At 39.5% G+C, this 26,916-nt stretch overlaps 1 protein-coding gene across 1 annotated transcript in view; it reads left to right on the forward strand.

The window, feature by feature from the left end:
• The window catches only part of rapgef5a (Rap guanine nucleotide exchange factor (GEF) 5a), a gene marked incomplete at both ends in the record, with an annotated part of 45,661 nt that extends 19,049 nt beyond the window's left edge, over positions 1–26,612 (forward strand). Inside the window, 21 exons of the mRNA XM_079258433.1 lie at positions 1,633–1,714; positions 1,871–1,919; positions 2,084–2,157; positions 5,557–5,739; positions 13,481–13,626; positions 14,483–14,583; positions 19,193–19,331; positions 19,385–19,508; positions 21,333–21,424; positions 21,520–21,550; positions 21,691–21,769; positions 22,078–22,227; positions 22,420–22,517; positions 23,342–23,464; positions 24,431–24,609; positions 24,701–24,791; positions 24,883–24,933; positions 25,071–25,158; positions 25,248–25,312; positions 25,505–25,559; positions 26,494–26,612. Of these exons, the coding sequence (XP_079114559.1) occupies positions 1,633–1,714; positions 1,871–1,919; positions 2,084–2,157; positions 5,557–5,739; positions 13,481–13,626; positions 14,483–14,583; positions 19,193–19,331; positions 19,385–19,508; positions 21,333–21,424; positions 21,520–21,550; positions 21,691–21,769; positions 22,078–22,227; positions 22,420–22,517; positions 23,342–23,464; positions 24,431–24,609; positions 24,701–24,791; positions 24,883–24,933; positions 25,071–25,158; positions 25,248–25,312; positions 25,505–25,559; positions 26,494–26,612 (2,119 nt within the window). The remainder of the gene's footprint in view (positions 1–1,632; positions 1,715–1,870; positions 1,920–2,083; positions 2,158–5,556; positions 5,740–13,480; positions 13,627–14,482; positions 14,584–19,192; positions 19,332–19,384; positions 19,509–21,332; positions 21,425–21,519; positions 21,551–21,690; positions 21,770–22,077; positions 22,228–22,419; positions 22,518–23,341; positions 23,465–24,430; positions 24,610–24,700; positions 24,792–24,882; positions 24,934–25,070; positions 25,159–25,247; positions 25,313–25,504; positions 25,560–26,493) is intronic.
• Between the last annotated feature and the right edge of the window lie 304 nt (positions 26,613–26,916).

Genomic DNA, 26,916 nt, shown 5'->3' on the forward strand with positions numbered 1-26,916 from the left:
TTCTCTTTCTGCACATTAGCACAAGCATTTCGCTCTTCGTTAAAATGTCAACATTCAAAGCAAAACTGCATGTGTAAGCGGTTGAATACATTTCTAGTACTTAAGAAATCTGCATCAAGGTACAAAATAGTCTGTGCAGCAAGAACACGCTGATGTTATCTGAGTAGGAAGGTAGTGCAGGCACAGATCATGTTAATCCACAATACTGCTATATGCTGTTTAATGATTGGTGACACACCTCCTATTGTGCCTCTCCTCCAGCTCTGGTACATTCAGACTCATAGTGAGTCACCAAATTACCAACTGTTCTCTGTCTGAAAATAAAACTTAATGAACCAGATGAGAATAAATTAATTTTGATCTCTACCAATAGGCTTTTGTTTCATGATCTGCAAATGGTCTTCTACATTTGGTTGGTGACAACTATGTCTTTGCCAGATTTGTCAAATAGAGACACATCCGTGTGACTGGATACTGAAAGAAAGGTGAAAATACAGTCTTTATTACTACAGTATGAGGCTGACTCTAAACTTATGGTATTTTCACACTCCTTCCAGGCATCTGATAGCCCACCCGCTTTTTGTCTTTCTATGTGCCAGAGTTGATAACTGATGTGTCAGGCTGAGGGCTGTTGTGTTATCACTATCTCCCCAGCTTCTACATCTATCATCCCCTTATCAGATTACAGTACACACATACACACAGCCACACAGGGTTTCATCTTATTTCCTCTACAAATATTACAAGTGTACTGGGATCTTTGGATAAAATCCAAATTGTATGCAAATGAGTTTAAGGGTGTTTGTGCATGTATGCTTTGAGGGTGAGGCTTTGTACTTGCTCTCTAAAGGGGTGAGGCAGTGTATTGGACAGCAATCCAATCTATAGTTTTGCAAGAGATCAGACTGGATAAGGGGCCTCCAAATGGCATTTGCTGCTGTTGAAGATTCACTCTCCAGCCTTGTATTATTGCTGTGGGAATAATGCAGTTTGCCACCAAACAACCACCTGTTTATTCAGCTCACACACTTAAACATGTACACAAATGGAGCCAGGAACAATATATGAAAATCCATACACAACCTGAGCACATGCTGTCGTAGCTGCTTCTCTGCTATGCACACATTAAGCTTCAGTAACATCAATGGAAGGGTGTGTCTGGAAGCTATTTTACATGAAACCACATGAAGAGAGACAGAAAGGGGCAGCGAGGGTTGCTCGATGAAAAGCTCAGTACAAAGGCAGATGGAGGGGAAAAATGAGGCGATATAACTTTGCAGACTGTATAATTTTCCTAGATTAATCTGCTGTGTTTATCCTGTTTGTGTTTGCTGATACTGATTTGTGGCAAGTGTTTTCAAGTAAACAGCTGATGGAATTAAATGATAAAGTACTTTTTACTACTTAGGTATTTTATTTGAGCATTTCAGAAAATGATCATTTTCTACATTTAATCATCCATGTGTTTGAATATCCATTGGAAATTCATGTGTAGTCTGTAGTTCTATTCAGATGATGCCAGAGGGCAATGTGGAGAGCACCACATATACAGGCAACTTTATGCTTGTGGGCTGTTGGATTAGAATACTGAACATTTGCAATTGCAAATAAAGCTATGTCTCTTTCTCCAAGGTCAGAGGAAGACTCTGAAGGCAACAGGGACGTGTGCAGTGAGTTTCTTCAGATGAAAGCTCTTGAGAGGCTCACTTCTACGGTCAGTGTGTACATGTGAATCTGAGAAAGAGAACAATAAACATAACATGACTTTATAATGCCAAAGCAAAGTTGAAAAAGTGAGGATGTTATTTAATCTTTTCTAGTTTTGTGTTTTCTTATAACAACTTGGTTTAATTCCTTCCTTTTCCAACAGGTACAAAGTGAGTTGGCGGCTGCTCTAGCCCGAAAGACTCGCAAAGCTTGTAAGTATACATGCAGCTGAAGTTTTGAGAGTTTTCTTAAAGCTTTCCTTGTGTGTTTTCATTTCGAAATTTTTGGTAATTTGCCACAATGAGAGAATGCAAAAAAATATTTGTGTCTAAGATTATAATAAGTTATTCATTTGTTTATTATTATTTGTTTGCAGTGTCAGAGCAGGACTCTGAGACAACAGAGACGAGGGAACAGGGGTCTTGCACGCCCAGCAAGGAGAGCAGCCCGGTAAGGAACTATTTGAAAAAAAGAATAAAAAAAAATATTTTTTTAGATACATTCACAAAGTCAATTCAGGCAATGTCAAAACAAATTTGTCCAAAACTAAACACTTCAGCACTGAGAAAATAATCCCCTAAAAATTATGTATTTGGAAAAATACTATGCGGAAAAGCTATGAGATTTTTAACTCAAGCTTTCTTCATATCCAGTGGAACACACCTACAAATTGCAGCTGCTGTGTATTGACTGATGTTGCTCTTCTACCTGGGCATAGTGGTTAGCCCTCACAGCAAGAAGGTTTGATCCTCGGCTGGAGGGAGGATGGACAGTGGCCTTTCTGTGTGGAGTTTATGTGGATTCTCTTTGGGTACTCAAGCTTCCCCCCACCGTCCAAAGACATGCACGTCAGGTTAATTGGTTACTCTAAATTTCCCATGTGGCCCTGCGATGGACTGGCGAGCTATCCAGGGTGTACCCCACCTTTCTCCCAAAGACTGCTGGGACAGGCTCCAGCTTCCCTGTGACCCTTCTTCGGTTAGGATAATGAATTCCACTTCAACTTGTTTTACTCTTTCAGCTGTATCACAGTGACATTGCAACATCTTAATATGACCAGTGAACACTTTGTCATCGCTGCCGTACACAGAATGAAATTTAATGAAAGGCCAAAAGGAGATCAGGCTGAATAAAACCAACACTGGACAACTAAAATATAACCAGATCAGTTCAAATACAGACAACAGGTGCCTTCTGCCTGTCTTGCTCCCTGTTAAAGGTCACTGAGTGCAAGTTTTCTGTATGTGGTGGAACACACATGGCTGAACATAGAAAACAGGGTTTGAAGCAGAGGGCAGAGGGAGTCCTGTTTGCTTGTTCATCTTGTGTCTGTACAGTCAAAACCCTCTTTCTCTTTATTAATTATTCATTCTCTCATGGCAGAAAGATTAGGAGCGATGAAGAGAAATGCAAAATATGAATCTTTAAAATACAATTGCACTTCACTTTTGTCTCATTCAGTCATCAAATTAAATAAACTAAATAAAGTAAATTAGCCCACAATGAGGTTCAACAAGCAACTTCACAGCTGAGTGTAGATGTCACATGATGTTTAATTTAAACATGTAAATTACCAGAGTTTCACCTCATCTATTTATGGTGTTAAACCTTCTCACCGGCAGAAGTTAGATGTGAAAATATGAGAAGAGACAGTAAACTTCTACTTTTACCACAGTTTTGCACAAATACCTAGTTATTCTGTCCTCTCTGCACTGTCTGCATTGTGGCTGCCTCATCACTACCGGCTATAAGAAAGTGGATAATAATAATAGTGTGGGGAATGAAACGCAGGGCAAATCCAATGTAAACATATTGAAGGCTCAGTTAGAGGAGAATTATGGCCGGGCAAACTGGAAAAGAGGACCCTTCTGTCACACAAGAAAGACTGCAGGTGATACATCTGAAGTGAATAGATTGTAAATCTGTGGTGCTGCAGGTTGCAAATCAGGCGCTATCCAAGATGTAAATTGCTCTGCGTTTTGCTAACTGCAATGTCTTAAATTGTGATATTGATATAAAAACAAGCAATTATTAAACCCCAGCTGATGTCTTTGTGTTCAACTTCAAGTGCAAATGACAGTTACTGAGTAACTTTCTTTACAGGTCATTTTTTTTTAATAGATTTTAATAAAAATCAGGTAACAAAACTAGATAAGACTAAGTGCTTTTCTCTTAGTGTGGAAGCTCTCCAATTCATAAATAATACAGACGGAAAAGGAATGATTACACCAAACAAAGGAACATCTCCAAGAACAAGAACGTCACCAGTACTTTACTACTTCATGACTTTTCTAGAAGTGAATCACAGATATATTGCTACATGGTGTCATTTTCCATTATCCCCTGTGCACATACTTCAAGCTAAAGTTAAGTTAATTAATTTTAGATATACTGTAAATAGTATGTCAATTCCCAAAGATCAAATGCATTTCAGTATATTTACAAGTATATAATTGATGTTCCAGCCAGTAGATTACTGCAGCAGCCATGCAACAGTGCCAGGTTCAGAGAGTGCTGGCCAACTGATTGCAGTGGTTGATAACCACTGCTGTTTGTACTGCTTGCAGAAGAATTATAAGACTTTATCTAATATATCAACATATATATAAAAAGGACATTAAAGGACATGCAGCCAAAAAGTGCCAAGTACACTGTAATTTATTGCAAACTCTGTCTTTTATAGTTCTTAATGTTTCAGAAAATAAATTAAGTATTACACAAATTACTTAAAAGATGCTGAACTAGTGCTTGATTTAGTTTCTGCAATCCATCAGTCCACTGACAGCTTTGGCTTCAAAGAAAAATGAAGGACACACTGGCTGGAAAATGACAGCTACACAATACAAACACACACAGACAGGTTTATCTCAGTGTGTTCTGTGTCTAGGACAGGAAGTCCAGGACAGGTTTACAGGAAACGGCTAGAGACACGGGACTGTGGTTGTGATATAATGTCTGTGTGTGTGTACATAGCTATGCTATAAGATAAGGCTTGTCATTGGACGGTATTTTCCTTGTAAACAAAGTAAGTAGTGCTTTGCAAGTGTGTGTATGTGTTACCCTCTGCTGGAGCGTGGTACCGTGGGATAGTTTAGCTCACAGGAAGGGTTACCCAAGTCTCAGCCAAATGAAACAACCCTCTCTGTTGCTCTTCCAAGGAAAATAAACAGATCAGGCTGCCCACCATTGGTGATAACTATCACAGTAGCAGCACCCTTGTGAGTACATGTACACTATCTGAGGGTAAAACCATTAGTTTTTCCACTGTTCTCCAGCTCGTTTGATGGAAATATATTTTCTTTCTTTCTCTTCCTTTATTAAGACACCCCTGTTGGATATTTCTATTAATTGACTTTTTAATCCATCTCAGTGGGTTGTTGGAGGGAGGAGACGGACATACACCACACACATTCCCTAACATGCTTGCTTCTCACACAGATGCCCTCTCCCTCCCACTTATACTCCTAATCACACACACACTCACTCTTACTCTACTAGATCCTCTGACACAGAGCAGTCGGGCTGACACAGACCCAGAAGTGCAACAGATAAAAAGGAATTACTTTCTCTAGTAGATAGAAAGAATTAGAGACAAGCAGGAATAAGAGGAAGTAACAGGATAACAGGATTACAATTTCTTCTCATTTTCTTCTTCTGATTAGAAAGAGGCCACTACAAATTTGTGATTACTTTTTTTTTTTTTTTTTTTTGGATTACTCTCAAACTCCTTCCATCCTGTTTTGGACGTACACATCGAACTGCTTTGACTTTGGATCTTCAAGCATACTTGATTGAAGTATGTCTTGGGACTGTGGGTTGAGATATGTCTTCATGCCCCCTGTGTTGCAGCTTGGTGGAGTTTGTGCATTGCGGGACGGTGGTGGCGGTGGCAGCGGCGGAGGGATGGGGAGCGTGTGCAGTCGCGAAGATCTTACCAGCCGGCTGGGACTGGAGGCGGTCCAGCGGCTGGCCAAAGACGGCTGTCGGCTGTTGCAGAACCACAACTACCGTCTACCTGACAAGAACCAAGCAGTGAGTAGACATTGTGATTGTAGCGACTGTATTTTACGAAATGCCAATAGCAGTGTAACTTACAGTACATCTTCAGGACTTATGATGATGATCGGGAAACTCCAGCATGTAATCCACAGTGTGAGCTGTGGCTGTGTGGTTAGTGTTCGCGGAGAGTAATGGACGTCATGTGGTGAAGGTTGTCGTCAGTTTTAGGCGCACATACATACCCTTCAGGTCTGAGTTACTCATGGATTCAGGTCAGACACCGTGTGAGTAAATCCTCATCAGCACAATCATGATTGGTGTTTGTGTCAGCCTACAGGATAAACAAGCACGCATGTGTGGACACTTCCAGCATTACTGCCTTTTCAGATTTTGCACGAGGACACATCTGTGCACCAATGTGCACATACCAGCTAAAACTGTCATCACAGATGCACAAAGCTGGACTTTATCAGATTATTTTAGATGAAACAGTTATCACTGCAGCTTGCTTAGTGCAATAGGATCTCATACCTTCTGTTTGTTTTTTTTTAACTTCCTGTCAAAACTTTGCATGTCTTTGTGTTCCTGTATTTGTTTAAGTTTGCTAGAGCTTATTATCATTTGTGAGAGCTTGCATGTGCATGTTCATGCACTGCTGACGCTGTGGCAGGCTGAGTCAATGTGTGCTCATAATGAGCAGGGTGTTGGTGAAGCATTGTAATATATAATCGTGCAGTACACCTGAGAGCAGGAAGTGAAGCAAATTCAGTCTGATTCCACACTAAACCCTAACGTGCAGTTTATTAGCTTGGTTTAGTTTGTCTAAAGCCCAGCCGTGGGATTTTCTGAAGTGTACATAATTACTTTAACTCCTTAGAAATATACAACATTGAAGATGTGCAGCATCTACAAACAGCTTAAATGCATAACTGTATTTTACAGTATATCCACATTGATTAAAGCAGGAGTTTGACCAGACAGTGTCGTGTCTAAACTTTGAACTTTTAAGACACTATTTAGACTGACTTAAATCTTGAAAGAAAATACATTTCCTAAGCCTTAAAATGATCTGTTTTTTAATCTGTGTAGACACTATTTATCCATCACACTCTTAATTTTATCAGTTTGTCCTCTTAAATTTTACTTGTTTAACCAACAAATCTGAGACGTACAAAGGCACTTCTGTGTTTAGCTAATAAAATAGTTCAGATTATCAATTGTCCAAATACATATTTGTGGCTGTTTTCTCTGTGTCTGGTGATTAGAAATCATATAGCTTCAAAGAACAAAAAACTGACAGAGGAGTAGTTGTCTTTTGTAAATATTAATCTGTTTATAGAGAGAGAATAAAAGAGGGAAGGAATGGATGTTACAATGTTAATAAATACCCAGCCTATTTCAGAAATCCTACTGTCATGCTCACTGTACCATTTGATAAAACTTAAAAATCAAGTTTGCCACATTATTTTTTGTGTTTCTCTTTGCATAATCATTATTTAAATATTTTACGTTGGCATCTTTCAACCAAATAAGTATAGAAAAGCAGGTATGAAATGGTGTGTAGCGCAGAGGCATTTTGTGGGATAGAATTACGTTACGACATTATCATGTGTTAATTTGTCCAGTAATGCTTTTCAGTTCATCACTGTACTGTGAACAGTGAAAAGTGCTTGTGACCAGGAGCCAGCTGCATATTACTGTTACTGGTACAATAGACACACATGGAAATTTCTTTTAAGCATTATCATTGCCTTCCATTTCCCTAATCTTAGTATTTTAGCCACTTAGTATTTTAGCATATTTACTTCTGGATTTGTAATTGACAAAACATCTTCCATTCTTCTGTCAGCAGTAGCAGCAAATAAATCTTCATTTCTAATATCAGAACTAATAAAGTGTTTCAGCATCCATCTGGAAATGTAATCTGTGTTTGCAAAATGTTGCAGATTCAAAGCCAAGCAGCGAGCTCTTTTCACAGCAGAGACTATTCTTTTTACTGGGTTGTCATGGCGATTTTTTTTTTTTTTTTGTGTGCATATCCATTTTTGCCATGATGGATTAGCTCTGACAAACTGATGTGAACTGTTTCCATAGTGATATGACTCGTATGTTAGCAGATTGTGTCAAGTGGCTCTCTGCCATCCAGTTACTTCTGACTTGATGTTTTACCTCATTTTATTCTGCCATCTGAGTTTACCAGATTTCACAAAGGATTATACAAGGTCACAGCATGCATGACAGGTTCATACACACAGGTATGCTGTCTGCTGAGCCTGTTCTACTTTTTAGTTGTTGTGAGAATTACAGTACAGTGTGTGTGTGTTTGTGTGTGCTGTTGACCTAAAAGGATTATGTTTTAATATTCTTATCCATTATTTCCTTGAATGAAGCCCAGCCCTATCACAACATAGATATGGCTCAGTTTTGGCACAGACACACATACACAAACACATGCTGGTATGAACAGGATAGGAAGGAAAGGAACAAAGAGGAGTTCCTTTAGGCTTTCCAAGAGACCCATCTTTCCTTTGAAAAGTACTGTGTCATATTATATCTGAGCGTCGCCAGACTGAATACATAAACCAGGGAGCGTCAGAGCCTTACTGCTACACTTACCTCGGTTTATGTGCAGTGCTCACTTCAAACTACATCCATTTATTTCCCATTCTTCTCACACAAACTGTTGCAGTTTGACCCATTCATGAATGCAGCAGCCTCATTCGCCCTTTGTTTTCTTTTTCTGAAATCTTAATCTGATGAGCATGAACTCAGGAACAAACTGAGGGCAAACACAAAACGTTGGTGAAGGGAAGAGGGCTGGAGGTGTAAACAAGTGAATTGAAGGAAGGGCTAAATGAAACTTGAGAAAAGGGACAGATTCACCTGTTGCTGTGAACAAGTGAATGTCCAAACAATATTGACGTCATGGAAGTTGCATTTTAATCAATTTCTTTTTTTGCGTGTTTTTTGCCATGTGCAACAAAGTTCTAGTTGTGTAAATGTCCAGAGAGATAACACAAACGACTTCTCCTTGTCACATTTCTGTAACCATAATTTTGATTTTGCATTTTCACATATCGTTTTTCATCTTCATAGCTAGAAATATAGATGTGTTGGAAGAGTTTAATGTAAACTTCCATGACAAATGCATCAGTCACCACCTCTTCTGTTCACACTCTTCTAAACTCTTAAGTTTCTGTCATGTCTTTATTTTTTCTTTCTTTTACAGTTTTCTATTGCATAACTTTCTGGCTTATTCTAGGCAAAATATTGAAGTAGTTTTGTTTTTTTCATGGCTTGAGTTCCTCTTTAGATTCAATCTGTCTTTCTGTTGAAAACCATTTCTCTGAAGAGATTATTTGTTTGACTGCATGTATGCTATGTGCTTACATAACAGCTATGCATGATGCAGGTGTTACTTTTCTGGAAATTTCTTGATCCAGAGTGTGTATTTATGTGTGTATTAACACTGCTTGCCTCAATTCCTAGCTCAGTTGTTTTTCTTGGCATTCATTTAAAGATTGTGTGTTTGTGTACAGATTTTCAGGGTGTTACCACATCAAGAGCACAAATGCATTTTTACAGTGGCTGTTCTTGATTACATAATGTCTATTTTTTATTTTTCCCTGCAACTTTTTACTGCTTTTGATGTTATTAAATATCAGATCCTGTTAAGAGACAGGAAAGGTCAGTGCTGGTAGAGGAAGGAGACTTGAGATAAAACTGGTTGGTATTTAATCTGTAGATTATGTTGGCTAATTGCATGTCGCCTTAGGAGCACTTAGCAAAATATAATATCTGAAAAACCCATCAGTCCGGCTGGGTGTGGTCATGGTTCCTGCCCAAAATGTAATTAATTGAACCAAGTGTCATAATTCCTTAAATCAGCTGCCGCTGATATCCTGTACTTATGGGCTGGTTCAAACAAGGTGCTGAAAACCTTCAGGAAGTTTAGTTTCAGCTACATTAAAGCTAGATTATTCTTGGAGCTCAGTGATTTCCTCTGTGATTTTTTTTAAATGCAGTCATAAACCAGTACTGTGAAGCCTGTGTGAGGAACAGGAAAAGACTGAATAAACTGAACAACCAGCTCAGTCATGGATTGTCCTATGGACTTCGGAGAGGAAGTGGGAGAGAAAAGTGGATTTTTGCAAAGTTTACATGACACTGTGGTGGCCTTAATCAGCTCTTTCAGCAGCAGACAGTTTCACTCTCAACATAAGAAGGAACCCTACCTAATGTCGTTTATCCTAGCTGCTGTCTAGCTTTTAAACATTTGCCTGGCATAAAGCACCTTTTTGTACATGATATTCCATCTAACCTGGTACCAAAATGTACCATCATATCTGCAGTGACCCAGTTTTTGTTTTTCACTCTTTTGTATGTGGACATGTATCTGTTTGACACACATATGTGTTTTTTCTCTCTTTTTTTTTTTGAAAAGTAGTTATAAGCCTGTGTGTACTTGTTTTGGCTGCAAAATTATTTTGAATTTCCCCAGTGCTTGTTTTAAAAATTCAAGGTAGTGGAATTAAGAGTTGTTGCTTTTTCATTTTTTACAAGGAGGCTGTGACTCCAAGGTTGGAGAAATACTTGTCTGCTACTGCATGTAATATAGTTTCTTTTTTTTTTTTTAAGACATCTTAACATTTTGTTTGGTGTTTGTGATAGTCTAAACAACAAAATGTTAATTTGAATAGAAAACCAATCAAATGTTTCAGCAGATGTCGCAGATTTAGCTAAACCTTTGACTGGAACTGGATGGTTGGAAATATTGATTGTATATCCCTTTCCTTCATTACTGTCTTGTACCAGCCAAGAAAAACTGTATCAGTCATCCCTTAATTTAAATGGGAGTATATTGCCACCCATCCATTTTCATGCCACTTGCCATCTGTGGTCAGGTTGTGGATGTCGTTGCCTCCCCAGCCAAATCTACCAGCTCACCCTGGGAGATACTAAAGCGTTCCCAGGTCAGCCAAGAGATGTAATCTCTCCAACCAGCCCTTGGTCTTCTTCAGGTTCTCCTCCCAGTAGGATGTGTCTGGAACAACTCACCATAGAGATGTCCAGGAGGCATCCAAAGCGAATGCCAAACCAATCTCATCTGACTCCTTTCAATGCAGAGGAGCAGCGACCATACTCTGAGTCCCTCCTGTATACCCCAGCTTTTTACCCTATCTCTAAGGGAGAGCCCAACCCACCTATAAAGGAAACTACTTTCAGCTGCTTGTATTCCTGATCATTTTCTTTTGTTCATGACCCACAGCTTGTTTCCATAGGAGGGTAGGATCGTTGATCAAGTGGTTAATCGAGAGCTTTGCCTTTTGCCTAAACTCCTTCACCAAAACAAACCAATGCAGAGTCTACATCATTTCGGATGCCACACTGATCCCACTTTTGATCTCCCACATCATCTTTCTGTCACCCGTTTATCAAAATCAAATAATTTATTTGTATAGCACCTTTCATACATAAAGCAGCACAAAGTGCTTTACATATAAAGTGTTTTACAAAACTCTGATACTTTAACTCCTCTACTTTGGACAGGACCTCATTCCCAACCTGGAGAGGAAACTCTACCCTTTCTCAAAGACCATGTTCTCAGATTTTTAAGTGCTGATTTTCGTTACAAACACTTTACACTCAGCTGCAAAACACTTTAGTAAGAGTTGGAGATGATGGCCTGTTGAAGCTTGAATGAGCATCATCTTAAAAAAAACAAAACAAACAAAAAAAAAAAACAAGGACCCAATCCTGATTCCACCAAACCGGATCTCCACAAACCTCAGCTGCACCTGGGAATTCTGTCCAAAGGTTATTAACAAAACAGGTGGCAAAGGGCAGCCTTGGTGGAGACAAATCCAACTTGCAGCTGGGAATGCAGACCAACTCTGGCCTGTACAACCTGTCAAACAAGCTCAGGTTGACAGGTTGTACAAAGACTGGACAACTCGTACAAGGGGATTTGGTATTCCATACTCCCAGAGCACCATCACAGGAACTCCTATAGTCAAATACCTTTTCAAGTCGGAAGAGCACTGGTTGGGCAAACTCCCAGTCTCCCTCCAAGACCTTGAAAAGGGTGTAGAGCTGGTCCACTGTTCCATTGCCATACTGCTTCTCCTCTATCCAAGTTTTGACTATCCAACAGACTCTCCTCTGGAGCCTTGAATAGACTTTACCAGGGAGGCAGAAGAGTATTAACTTTGGAGTAATTAGCCCTTCTCTAAGTACAGTCCTAAAGCATTTTTAAGTATATGTCTACTAAATATGTGATGGTTGTTGTAAATGAAAGAGGTAATCTAAATGGCTCTCAGAAGAGTAAAGGAAGATTAAATTATAATATAAGCATTGCTCTTGTACTGGAAGACCTGGTGGCTGTGGAACATCTGTATCTGACAGAATGAGTCATTGGGGTAAGTATACAAACACAAAGAGTACTGGAAGCACATTGTTTTGTCTGACCCGAGTCATTTGCCACCTGCCGTCTCTCAGGATCAGACAGTTCCTTTTATCTGACAATCATAAAGATGGCGTGCTTGCATATGTTTCTTGCTTCGCTTTTCAGTGTCTGCCTCCTTGCTTACCCATTTTTGGATGTTTTTTAGCTACCTGAGTGCACGTTGGCTAGCTCAATTGTATTGTAAATTACATGAGGACGTTTCTGAATACTTTGCTGATTTTATTATGTTGGATCACTTTGATATTAATGTTGATATTTAGCCAAACTCGGCAGAAACACATTGCTCTTTGTTACAGTTGTGATTGCCGCTCTGTCATTCTGGCTGCGACGCAGACTGCACCGAGCAGCTGGAGGAGAGACGTGCTACTTTATCTCTGCTTCTGTTTCTCTGTCTTTGATCTGCCTCTCCCTTCCTCTTTTGTTTCTCTTCTCCTCAGGCTGTTTCTCATTGTGCTACTTTATTCATCCAGAACTCTCTACAATTGCACTGGACTGTCACAGAAAATGTGTCTGTGTGTCAGTCATTCATCAAGTTAAAAAGTCCACCCACACTCAGAGTTGTTTGTTGTCATTTGTTATGCAACACCATTTCTTTTAAACGCAGGAAATGTATTACTTGCAGCCAAAGCTGGCTTTGTCTGCATGTGTGAGTGTTTTGACTATATGCTTTTTATTTATGCCAGCATGTTGTAAAAACAGTCCTAAATGTGATTTGTTAAGCATAGTGAAATAACTGGTAAAGACAATGTGCCTATAGAACGTCTATAGTCATGTTTTGCATTAGACAGTTAACAGATGCACAGTAATGTACATTTTTCTGTGTAGCTTTCTGTCTGGAAATATGAACATAAATGGATAGGAGTAGCAGATATGAAGTGTTTAAAATATGGAGGCAAAACTTAGTAAACAAATAGTGCTCAAAGATACTGCAGACATAGAAGAAGTAAGCCCTGTGTTTAAGACAACAATTGGTTTGGTGCGACAACAATCAAGTTCAGCCTCAAAGGCTGCCTTGGCTTGGCTGTGATAAGGCGATTGACATCTGCAGCGGCTGTGTTCTCTGCCTGCTGCACATGATGTTTCCAGCTGTGCACCAGCCAACACACAGCCCCCCACCCTGCATCAAGATTGAGCCTAAATGTGGCTTCCTGCCATCCCCAAAACATGTCATCAAGCAGTTTTTTCTTTTTGAGACTATAATTAAACATGGTTTCAAATGTAACCGACTCCTAGCTGTTTGTCCCTTTTTTTGTGACATGCTGCTTTATTTATTTTTTTTTTTTTTCTGTTTCCTTTTTCTATTTCAAGGAGGCAGTTGGAAGGGTTTGTCTTAAGGAGAGAGGACGGGACGTATTGGTGTTGCAGAGGGTGACCTCTTCGGTCACATCACCCTCAGACCGGCCCTCACCTACATCGTCAGGGGGCGTGTCCAGAGAGGACGACTGCAACAAAAGGTCAGTCCTTTCATATAATTACAAACCTCCAAATGAGCAGTAGCCAAAACGTAATCATTGTACTGGGACCTCTCTTTGTTATCTCCCTCAACTGTGGGATCTCTGATTGCAGCCACACTCTTGCATACACATTTAAAATATCAGTGTTGTGTGTGGCTACGATAATGTATGCTGTGGCCACTGACAGAGCAGGAGGAGAGAATGGCTTTTTGTTTTCAGCTGAAAGGGGGGAGAAAAGATGACACCAAGATTCTTTCAACACAGTCTGTGTGTTTAGGACCATATACTGTACGTATTCAGAGTTGCCTTTGTGTACTCTGTCAGTGCCTGCCGAGACCTGAGGCACTAAATGGGGAGTGTCAGTAACAGGCAGGTTAAAGTGGGTGTGTGCATATATACAATTTACAAAAACTTCCGTAGTAATCTGCTCCCTAGCAGTGCGACTGTAGGAGCTGTCGGAGAGAGGGTTTTAATCTGTGGAGCTGGTAGTTGACAAGGGCAGAAGGCAAGGAAGTGTACGCCACTGAGAAACGACACTTCCTGGGTATGCAAAGCTTAGTGGACAGCTCAACGTTTGGAGGTGTTGAGATGTGAAAATGACCTCTGAGCTAGCTACACTTGCAGAAGCAGAAGAGGATATAGATGATGATGATGAAGATGATGATGATGATGTGGAAAGCTGTGAAGAAGAAGACGGAAAGATTTCGGACACCTGCACTTTCAATGTTCCCCATTTTCGATACATCGATGATGACGATGTAGAGGAAGAAGAGGAGAAAGGATGGAGGGATGTTGGTGGCCGCTCTTGGTACTCTCATTCTAATGAAGAAAATTTTTGGAACTCTTCATCCTACAGATATGTGGTGGTGTCTGGAACACCACTCAAGATCTTGGAGCATTTGCTGAGTGATCTGCGACTGGATGACCAAAGAGGGGCACCAGAGAACAGGGAGAGCGGTAAGTTTGAACACGCACACGTCTGTACCTACAATGTGTCTGTGTTTCCAAAAGCGTGACAGAAAAACAGATATTAGGTGCTAGAATAAAACAAAGGGTTGTCAAAAGGGATTTTTATTTTTACTTCAGAAGAGATAATGAATCACATACCTCCACCTCTGCAGATAGACAAAACATTGCACATCCTTCCAAGGAATTGTATTTTTACACCTGCGCAAGTTACAACACAACCCAGCTTACTTTTTGGTTTCCCTGAAGTGGTCTCCAGCTCAGGAGGCATGTACTTTCCCGTCAGCGATAACATCTTGACTTTGAAGCGTGTATGTGGGGCGGTTTGTGTCATTCCCTCGCAACACATCAGATTCATTCAGCCATGCTATCGCCTGTAAATATGAGGAATATTTAAGCGGTTAAATGCTCTGATGAACCTGTGAAATGACTGCCTTGGTTTACTATTAGGTATTTCTGCTGCAATCAATTTACAGACTCCTAACAGAGATGTGTCATTTTTGCTGTCTTCATTCGTATCTTCTATTTTTCTGGTATCCAAAACAACACTTCAAGTCCAAGGATATTATGTATTAGTTTTAAAGCAGTGCGGTGACTGTAAACCACATGAAAAGTTGTACCATACAATTATTTTTGTATTTTAGGTGCATGAGGTGAGAGAAAATTATATGTGTGCTATTCATTTTCTAAAAAAAAACTGACCTGCATAGATCAATAGAAAAACCCATGTTAGTAAAATATTAGATTCATTTCTTGTCAGCAGTCATGACAGTTTTTGTTTTAATTCATTTTAGTGTTATAAAGCTAAAGTCCTCTTAAATAGGGTTTTTAATTACTGTGTGAGATGAAGGATGCAGCTTTGATTTAGTAAAACTGCCCTTGCCTGTGAGCATCGTATCAAGACAAGGCTCCTTTATGCATCAGCCGTGGCCTCAGCACCACCAGCTCCCAGCCGTCCACAGGGAGCCATCTCACTGAATTGCAGGAAGCTAAAGGAGAAAGAGGGAAAGATAAATGTGGGAGAGAACTGAAATGGTCTTTGTTGAGGAAGCCTGCCTGATATTTATTTACTAAATACAATGTAATGGCAGTAGAAGTGAAGAGAGCAGAATCTGTGCAAATGTTTGCTTGTCCCCGTCTTAGCTTTTGATTGTGCTAATGCTTTTTTTGGTCTGTGTACCCTGAGGAAGCATGTACAGATATGGTGTAACATGCACGTGTCTGCATTGGCCTCTGGGGGTGATGCCGAGCATCATTGCACCGTTTTAGCAGGTTTAGCTGTGCAGCATGTTGAACAGGCTCAAACATGCTTCCACAGAGCGAGGGAGCGATTACCCGAACACCGCTTCTCCACGTACACATAAAACACACTCACACAAAAAAAGCCAAGCCTCAGATTAGCACGATTAGTTCAGCACACACACATTTTTTCTCTTTTTTTCTTTCTCTCTCACAAGAGATAAAGTCCCCAAGGTCAGAACTGAATGAGTTATTCATCAGCATGCTGTGTGTACGTGTGTGTGTGTGTGTCTGGATATGTGTGCTGCGGTGTCTACGAGTGTATGTGTTTGACTTTGTGTGTGCCAGCGGGCAAACGCAGGGGGCATATGTTGAAGATGAAAATGGATATTTATCATCAGAGAGCTAAGGGGGAGTAAGCATAGGAGGGGAGAAGGAGAAGAGGGGTGGGGGGGGGAGTAATCGCCAAGAAGGAGAAAATGGAAAAACAGGGATGCAGGGAAAGGGGGGTAAATGTGGCCAGTGGGGATGGAGAGAGCAAGAACACCTAATAAAAAGCAGGAAAAAGATCCATATTAACTTATTGTTAATTGAAATGTGACAGTAAAGTAAGTAACTGCTCAGGCACAGCTAGACTTACCAAAAAAGTTGCATTTATTTATAAAGTAAAGACAGTTGATCAAATATTAATGGCAAGGTCTGTGCTCAGTGTTCTATAATTGATTTCTTTGCTCTCTGCCTTACAGAGCCATATTTGGGTCACACATTTCCCAGGGAAAGACACCACACACACAAATTCTACACACTGTCAACAATGCCTCATTACCCACCTGCCAAAAGCGTTGTTTATTTGATTCTTACTCAATGATCACCTGCTGAGTCTCATGCACACACACACACACACACACACACACACACACACACACACACACACACACTCTTGTTATCTCTCACATTATCCTGCTCTGCTCCAGACTTGCTGCATTGAAAACAATTCAGTTTACCTGTAAGAGACCATGTTATGTTTATACGAAAGTCAATCATTTCATTGTGGCTGCTATCAGCTCCATGTTTAATGTTTATTTTTCTTATGATGTTTGTTGCTGCAGTATTTCTTGTGCCTCTTATTTGCTTTGAAATAGTTAGTAACTGAATGAATTGTCATGCATGAAGTAGACAGCAGCCAGAGTGCTCAGTTTGGTGAATCAGGTCGTTCCCTTTTATACAGTCTATGGTAGCTCATAATGAATAAGCTAAAAGCTTGTCAGAAGTGGAGAAGAGATATTTTTTAGCATCTTAAATAACTCAAACTTTTGATGCTCTGCAGATGATCTGCAAATGAAAAAGTGTCGAGTAAACCGCTGTCTGATGCAGAATCTATCTCTTTCTTGAACTGCGCGCAAATGTGAGGCTTGACTTGTTTAAAGATTATTGCTCTGATCTCTGTCTGCTGCAGGTAAGGCATAGACTATTCAGAACTACATTCAGCCTTACTTAAAAAAAAAATATATATCTCTAAATCTGAGCCCCTGAAAGATTCAGTCAGCTGATTGTTGCTCATTCAGGAAGAGATGCTCATTCCTTCTTACATGTATTCCAAACAAACCATCATGACCATGTATATATATATATATATATATATATATATATATATATATATATATATATATATATAGATATAGATATAGATATATAATCGAGATAAACTTATAAGCAGCTTCATCAAACTGTGCAAGAGCACATCGTTACCAAATAAATCCATCTAACTGTTAGTCTGTTAAAAATTAAGATTATTTGCAACCAAACTTTTGACTTGTGGACCTTAGTTTTTAAAGAAACTTAAATGAGTCAGCATGTCAGTGTTATAATAAATAGCACTGTTGGAATGATGAAGATGAAAATAGTCAGGCTGCAGAAGCAGTGAAATCGTTTTGCTGCTGTGCATTGCCTGTAGACCAAAAAACAAAGTATCACTAGCCACACCTGCCTCTGTCTCTTTCCCCCATGCTCCCCATTTGCCTTGTCTGCAAACAGAAATGCTAAGTGTAAACTCACTGACCGAAACAATGTCACTGTGTTGTGGAACATGTTGAAGTAACTTATAATATTTATGTTGTTACTTTCATTAAAAGAAGAGCTAGCTCTGAGTCAAACTGTATCCTTGTTTAGCTCTGGCAGTGTCCTTCATTTTGGAAACACAAGGCCAATGTAAATCTGGTTTTATCTGACAACGTCTTCGCCAGGGACCGTTGAGGTAATGTCAGATCCTGGCAGCCTTTAGATGAATGCTTTGTACAGTTCTCTGCCATTTTTCTTTGAAAATATGCTGCGTCATTGCGCGCTTGCTGGAGCTTTTTATAGGGAGGGAAGGCCAAGGGCTGCGAGAGGAGGGAGGAGGCAGTGATTCACATGAACGTACATGAAAGTACAGCCGGACCGACTGGTAAACACAGGGAAACACAGAGAGATGGTGTGACATATTTACTCAAGATGAAATGACACCTCTAGTTCTTAATGAGATTTTATTTTCTTCAATCCATCAATGATCAGGACTAAGCCTAGGATACTCTTACAGAGATCCTGCAAAGTGGTTTTAAAGGGGAACTTGTTTTAGTGGAAGAGGTCTTTAAACAATCAGTCTCTAATGAGATTGAAACTGTGGTAAAGAAGACCGTTTGTCTTTTCCCCAAAATAAAGGCCTGCCACATTGCAACATCGAAATGTTGATCCTACCAGCTATTTTCAAAGTGCAGGTTTGTAGATTTCTGTTATGAAGCTGACTTTGAATATAGTACCATGTAGCAGATGGATGGGAGAATGTCGCTTCTAATGCATGGTTGCTTGTAAATATTCTAGTCTGATTCACTTCTTTTAAAGCTTTGCTTGATCACCATCTCTCCATGAACTCATCTGGCTGTTTCCCATCGAGTCCCAGGCTCTGATTCTGGGTAGGCTCTAAACAGCTGAGTCCTGCAGCCTTTTACACTTAAAGGTGCTTAAAAATAATTCCTTAAGAGGAGCAATAAAAACTGCATAAATGCATGTAATGCAATGTTGTGGGGAAAAACAGTAAAATAAGAGCATGAGAAAAGAAGCTGTAGCAGGAAAGTCCATTTCTTTTTACTTGAAAGTCATTGTTAAATTCTTTTTTCTTTAGGAATTTATAATAAAAAAAAAAAAAAATCAAATATATTTATTATGTTTGTGTTCAAATTCATATAAAATAATTGAGTTTTTAACTTTTTTCAAAGTTTTGACCAAAGACATTAAAGAAAATGGTAGAAAATGTCCAAATCTTGATTGGGAAGACATCTCTGTGACCATGTTGAATGCAACAAATGATGTGTTCTCTGTGTTTCAGAAATGCTGCTCGATGATTTCCTGCTGACCTATCTCGTGTTCATGTCCACTCATGACCTCTGTCAGGCGCTTCTGGGACAATATCCTTACAACATGCATGCAAACACAAGCATCTTTGTACACATCTTTTTAATTCTCCAGTGTCCTTTGTTGTTTCCTTGACCCCTGTCACCTATAGCAGCACCCGCTGCAGGGGCCAGGAGGAGGGCAAAGATGCCCTCTTCAGGAAGCGTAAGGTGCTGCAGCTGGTCTCACACTGGAGCAGGCTTTATAAGGACTTTCTTAAGGAAGAGGAGCACATCAGGAGCTTTATGAAGGTAAGAGTAATGATCTTTTGCACGTTACTGATGTGTGCTGGCAACGTATAGTGTGTCTCATGGGCTTGATCTTCAGGTGTCCTTCCACACATATCAGGAGAGCATCAGATAATTCATTCATCATCATTTGTCTCACTGTCATGTTATTAAGCGTGGTTGTCTTCCTGTGAGTTCTGCCTGACTGGACATCAAGACTTTTTTTCAGACATAAAGAGATAAAAGGTGTACGTGTGTTTGTGTTATGTGAGGAGTGAAAAGGCATTATTGTTATTAGTTGTTGTTTGAGGTTCAATGAGAGCAGTATCATAATATTCTTGACTCTATGTATCTGTAGTGAAAGTGACAAACATTAACACTCCTCCACTTGTATGAAAATAGCATCGATGTAGGTGATAAACGTATTTTTAAAAAATGATAAATTGTCACATTTCTGACTACAGGTCTTGCTAGTATCCATTGTGTTTGTTCTGTTTTCACATGTTTGACTGAATAAGATATTCAGTATGAGTCACGAAAACTGAAAGAGACACAGACACACAAAACAAACGCACATGAAAAACATCCACACATTCAAAACTGAACACACTGTCACCAGTCACTTGTCCCTCCATAACCTGACAGCCCCGTTGCTCAGTGGCATGTTGCCATGGAAACCAAAGTGGTAGGGTTGGCAAGAGTATAATCTCATACAGAGTGCGTAACCCAGGTGATAGTTGCCTAGTAACAGAGGGATGAGAGGAGGATTGGGATATAAGGCTACAGTGGGTCAATGACAGCGATAAGGAGGTGTGTGAGGTGTGTGTGGGAGATGTATGTGCATGTTTTTTCAAATTCTTATTTTTAAATACTTCTGCTGATTCTTCAGGCTGGTTTGCAATTCATCTTCATACACACACACACACACACACACACACACACAGTGGTGTTATACGTCTGGGTTTTTTTTCTAATTCTCTTTTCATTTTTCTCTAAGAAATGCTTCCATGTAAACAGAAAGTTAGCAACTCTTTCAGTTATTTTATTACTCAAATATGTCAGTGATTTAAAAAAAATCTTTATTTTAATAAACAATGAACTGTTTTAGGATTGGAAGTTGTTCAAATAAAGAAAATACAGATGCTTTAATTCATTGTAGGCATGTTTCATGTGTAAATGACACAAATACAGATAATTAGCAGTAAAGACAAAATTTGTTTTAGTATTTTCCGGACATCTCTGATCAGACTTTCCGAGCTTAAAGATGTGTGTACCTCTGCATAATAGTGATGGTGATCATTTGGATCTGCTTTATCCACTGTTTGTGTTTAGCTTACAGCTGTATGATAACGGTGGTGTATAGTGAGTCTTAGAGAAGAAGAGAAACTTATTAGATGTCAGTTAAAATCACAAAAGGACCCCAGAAAGAGACACTCATCTGCAGCGACCCATGGTACAGTGCTGTATAAAACTAGCTGTTCTCTAGACCCTTTATAGAATGATGCAAGCATGTGTGTATTATGCTTTGTTCTTTTAGGATCTCTGTTTTATTTGCTTCAGAGATATTAATAGCCATGTTCCCTCTTCCTACACATCAGCGCTGTAATGTCAAAATAGCCACAGAACCTATCAGTTCTGGTTGTAATCCATCAGGGAGCTTTCTGCTCAGAATGGCAGCTGTTTCATACCTATAAATGTTTTTTAGCTTAAATCTCATCATCATGACCAAATCGTTCTTGTAAACCTGTATATAAAATCTGTTTGATGATTCGAATGAATATTAACAATAAATGAAGAAGAGGTAATATTAGCTTTGATGTCATGAATTGTCCCCTTTTCCTCTGTCAGACCCTTTACAGGTGTGTGTTAGAAGATCTGTATGAGTTCCCCACTCTAGAGAAAGACCTGAAAGAGTTTCAGAAACTTCTGCGTCGCCGGCAGTAAGTGCTTTTGACTGTTAAATCTCATCAGCAAATGTTTTTGTCTGTTTTGTGGAACTGTATCCATCCTTACTGGTGTGTGTTGCTTTTTCTAGCACAGTGGATGACTGTCCTCCCAGCCAAAAGGTATTATGAAGAAGATTTATTTGCTGTAAAAGAAAAAAATATGTTGAGATACCAGAGATGTCTGCAACAAAAAAAGTAAAGAAAACGGAGCCAAGGTTAAGTACTTAAAATCTACACGTTTCCTCTGTTTTCTCTGTCAGAGCAAACAAGTGTATCAGCAGTTGAGTTTGAAGGAAAACTACTTGCAGCTCCGCAGTCCACAGACAGAGACAAGAGAGGGTAAAAGAAAAATACACACACACACACACACACACACACACACACACACACACACACACACACACACACACAACCATACACACACAACACTTTGTCCAAAGCGGCACACAATTATGTATAATGGAAAGAGTTTATTTTCATTTCAGTGCACAAATGGAGTTTAAGTACAACGTACTCACTGTTTTTATTCTTCCGTACTTAATTAACTCAATTCTCCTTCATTAGTTTTTTTCTTCATTGCAGTTTTACAGCAATTTATTATTTGTTTTTTTTTTATTTACGATGACAATATTCCACTTATTTTTCAGTGATATGCTGTGTGTATGTAAGTGCTGACTCCTACCTAAGTGTCCACACACACCCTTCACTGGAAGCGCACGAGCTACTGCGGATTGTTGGTATGAAGATGGACAAAGCCGAGGAAGACATGGTGCTTGCTGTGGCGTCGCACACTGGAGGTACGCAATCACGCCAAAGCAATGCACTGCGAGTTTATCAATTAAAAGTTTATTCATACCTATAGAGACTTCTCAAAAGCTCAAGCTAGAGATAAAGTGAATAAAAAGTGTTAAAAATGTGTTCTTTAGTCTTAGCTCTCATTGTTTCTCATCATTATATCAGCTGTTTCTTTTCTTCATCCATCTTTGCAGAGCGAAGGGTCTTGCAGCCCAGTGACTGTGTGTATTCAGAGTCTCTGACCCCACAGGGGAAGCTTGTGGCCTGTCGCAGGGATCTCACTGAGATCCTGGTATGTAAACACCCCATTCTCTTTCTTCTTCTTTTTAAAGAACAGGCACCATCCGCACATGCAAAATGAGCCTTTGACTATTCCAGTATTATTGGTGGTACCCTTGCTCTGTATTCTCATATCGAATCAGAGGAAGATGCTCCAACAGATAATTTTTCATTTATTATCCTTACCGCTTAGTCCGATTAAGGGTCGTAGGGAAGCTGGAGCCTATTCCAGCAGTTTTTTGGCGAAAGGTAGAGTACACCCTGGACAGGTCGCCAGTCCATCGCAGGGCCACAACAGATATGTTTTTACAATAGTTAGTGAGAACGCATGTGAGCCTGTGATGCCGATACCTTCCTGATAGAATATGAGGGTGTTTTGTCATGGAAATGTGTTGTTGCGAGTTAGCTTAGCATTCATGGTGCAGCTCAGCTGTAGCTTGTTAAAATAACTTTTACAAGAGTTTTAGATTACAGAACCACAGAATTTCCAGGCCTGTTTGGGGCTATTTGTGAATTTACACCAGTGACCCCACTCATGTGAAGCAGCTGAACAAGGCTTGAGCTGAACAAAACAATTTCATTAAAGGAATCTCTACTTTTCCATCTACTTTATTTGATGGTAGGAAGTATTTGACCTTAACTGCTTTCTGTCATGTTATTTTTTTATATTTTGACTGAATACCTTTAACCTTGTTGTCCCAAAGTTTGTACAGAAAGTGAAAGAGATCAGAGTTGCCTTACATACACAGAATCTGTGTATGTATGCTGTATTTATTTCTTTGTCTGCATTCTCTTTGTGTGCAGAGTTTAACTCAGTTTTATGTGTTTTATCTGCAGCCTCCTTTGACAGACAGTGCTGAGTTAAGCAGGAGGCCAGTTCGACTCTTAGGGATAAACACCTGGGACGTCGCAGCAGCGCTCACACACCTGGACTGGAGTCTCTTCAAATCCATCCATGAGGTACACACTCGCATGCAAATTTATGTGGTGTGAATCCATACTTTATAATAAATTCATATTCTTGACAGAGATTGTGGGAATGAAAGTATTAAGGATGCTAATGTGTATAAGACCTGCACAGCTGAGCTTGCAGCTGAAAAGCTTTGAGAAAGCTGAATGTTTTCTGGGGAAATTGTTAAGCATAGCTCAGATACAGACACACGAGCTGCTTTTTTTTTACAGGTACTTTAACAATGTAAATCATATTTTTTTTCTCAGAAAGTGTTAACAAATACACGTTTTAAAACATTGATATTCTTGTTTTGATTTTTTTTTAAAAACTGTAATATAAGATAAGCAGTACAAAAAGTAACCAGAAATGTAGAATATTATGTAATTGTGCCAAAAAACAGAAGATGAAACGTGATAAAGGAAATGATTATTTTTGATTATGAGATGATAATTGCACACAGTTCCAGTCATGTCCACATAGATAATAATTTTGTGAACACTGAACATTTGAATCGTTTTCAGAAAACAGATGCATCATTAATAGAAAAAAAAAAGAAATTTAGAAGGAATTGTTCTGATTTTTGTTTAAATTATTTATGTAAGTTGTTTTTTTGATATGGGCTCAGAAATATAAAAGCAATTGATTTGGTTCTATTTCCCTGAGCAAGATGCATATTTACCTTGTGTGTCATCACCATCAACAAACTTCTGACAGACTTCCGGTTTCTGTCAATCATTTGGTGATATTTTTGGTTCCTTTTTTTATGTTTTCCACCAAATATGAATTTGATCATCTGATAAAACACACTTTTTTTTCTTTACTTTTTAATCAACCCTCTCTATTCAAGGAATCTCTTGAAAGCCCAGACTGACTGACAGTCATGTTCTTGATGAATATAAGTGGACTTTTCACAAGAATTGGATGGATGTATTTTTAAATGGAGTTTACATGTACATTCCTCCTTCCATATGCAGCAGGAGCTGGTGTACTACACCCTAAGCCGGGCTCCTGGCTCTGGCTACACGGCGGCGCTCTCCGTCCTGCTCCAGCGCTGTAACGAAGTCCAGCAGTGGGTCATGTCAGAGGTGCTCATGTGTGTATCACTCAACAAGAGAGTGCAACTGCTCAAGAAGTTTATCAAGATTGCAGCTCAGTAAGAACAAGCGCATGCAATGACATCAACTAAATAAGTGTAGACTGTTTTTTTTTTTTATGTCATCCTTTTTCTTCTGTGTCAAACACAGCTGTAAAGCCCAAAGAAATCTAAACTCTGCTTTTGCCATCATCATGGGTCTTAACACGGCTGCTGTCAGTCGGCTCAACCAAACATGGGAGGTAGGAGTGTGTGTTACTGTGTATTTTACAGTGCAAATTTTAAATGTTCAATCTTGTTTTAAGGATTTAATCCTTTTTTTTTTTTTTAAAGAAATGTCCAGGGAAGTTCAAGAAGCTTTTTTCAGAGTTGGAGCTCATCACGGTAAGAGCAGAGACGGAGACACAAGTAGAGTATGATATTAGTTTGTCTAATAATTTGACGTCTAAATCCCTGATTCTCTACAAATACTTCAAGTATTCTCCCATTGTTATCTCTCTTCATCCTCCACCTCCTTTCAGGATCCATCTCTGAACCACAAAGCTTACAGAGATGCCTTTAAAAGGATGAAACCTCCAAAGATCCCTTTCATGCCTCTTCTCTTAAAAGGTATCCTCATAATCCTTCACATATGCACACATAAACACTAACCCAATAAAACAAAACTAAATCCTGTTATTTTTTTCTCCTGCTTTTAGATATCACATTTATTCATGAGGGAAATAAGACTTTCCATGACAACCTGGTCAACTTTGAGAAGCTGGTGAGTCGAGTCAACTCTGTGATGTCTTTCAGTTCTTGCATTTGTGCCTTAAAAACCAATTAAGGTTAAAGTTTCTTTTCTTGGTGACTTATTATCAGCTCAATCAACCCTCATTAACAGCAAACCCTATCAGACAAAACAATGACCTTGCAAACTTGGACTGATGTAGCATGTCTTCTCTCAAACACACAGCATATGATTGCAGACACTGTGAGAATGATTCGCCACTGCCAAAGTGACCAACCAGGTGAGTCTTTGTATTTTTGAGTCAGTTTGTTTGGTGCAAATGGCAACAAAGACTCTGGTTTTAGAGACTCTTAAACTCTGACTGTTTTCTCCGTCTCTGTGGATCAGTAACAGCCAACAGGCTGGAAGACAAAGGAGACGTAGGTTTGCACTGGGTAAATGTAGGGAAACTTTGATGAAAAAGTTGAAGAGAATTTCATTTCCATCTTGGTCTTGCAATGACAGGAGATGGTGAAAGGGTAAAGCTAAGTGTTGGGGGGGCAGCTGTGGTTCTACTAATAATTTCTTGCAATTGACCACAGATGGTAACATGCAATAACATAATGTTGAAATATGTACCATACAGAAAAAAACCCCATGCACTCTTGCATATTTCAGTTTTACAGCCATTAAATAAAGCTGAGTTGAGTTGGGTTATCATGGACAGAGTACAGGTACAATGAAACCACAGCTAAAAATGGAGTCCATCTTGTTTGTAAACAATGAGATGATGACCTGTAATTGTGCTGACATGTGAAGTGGATATTCTAAATAAAGTTTCCTGCTCAAGTCATCTGCTTTTGTAAGACATTTCATTTTAAATGCTGAAACTCTCTGCAGAAATGTCTTCACTTTTCTGCTAAATTTAAAGTTGATTTGGCAGATGCAGCGGTGTTTTGGGGGGGGGGGGGGAATCTGCATTGTTGAAGCAATTTATTGTGAGGAATTTTAGTGCCATCTGCAGCTGAGTTCGAGTACTGTCCTGCACCAGAGTTATCTGACTCCTCTTACTGTTTCTAAGCAACCATTTCCACAGAGGTTTTTATTTTCCTTCTGTGGCTGTACAGTTTTTGCAGTGCTTTTTGTTTATGTTATTGATCTGGTATGAAAGGAAGAAAAAGGAAAACAAAAAAACAATTTCTGCTTGACTTGTGTATTTTATGTCTATGTCGTAGGCAACGAGGTGATCGGGGTGGACAGCGCCGAGGTGAGGGCGAGCGTTCACTGCCTGCACATCATCGACAATCAGCAGACGCTTTTTGAACTGTCACACAAACTGGAGCCACGTGCTTAAACACACAAAATAATGTGCCCTCACAAACACACTGCAGTGGAAATGCCAACATGTGTGACGGATGGCGCTGTGAACAGCAAAAATGTCACACACTCACAAGTACACAACAACAAGATCACACAACCAGCACTGGTGCTGGACAGACATTGTCTGCTCTGACCAAACCCAAGAAGACTCAGCTGCACTCTGCCTGTTGTTACACTGAACATGAGCTTGTAAAGGATTTACACACTCAACACACACCCAGTGAACTTCTACTGAGGCAGTATCTGTGCAGAAAGATAAAGATTTGCCAAACTGAGAC

The sequence above is a fragment of the Telmatherina bonti genome, assembly GCF_933228915.1.
Source record: "Telmatherina bonti genome assembly, chromosome: 19".
Classification (NCBI taxonomy): Eukaryota; Metazoa; Chordata; class Actinopteri; order Atheriniformes; family Telmatherinidae; genus Telmatherina; species Telmatherina bonti.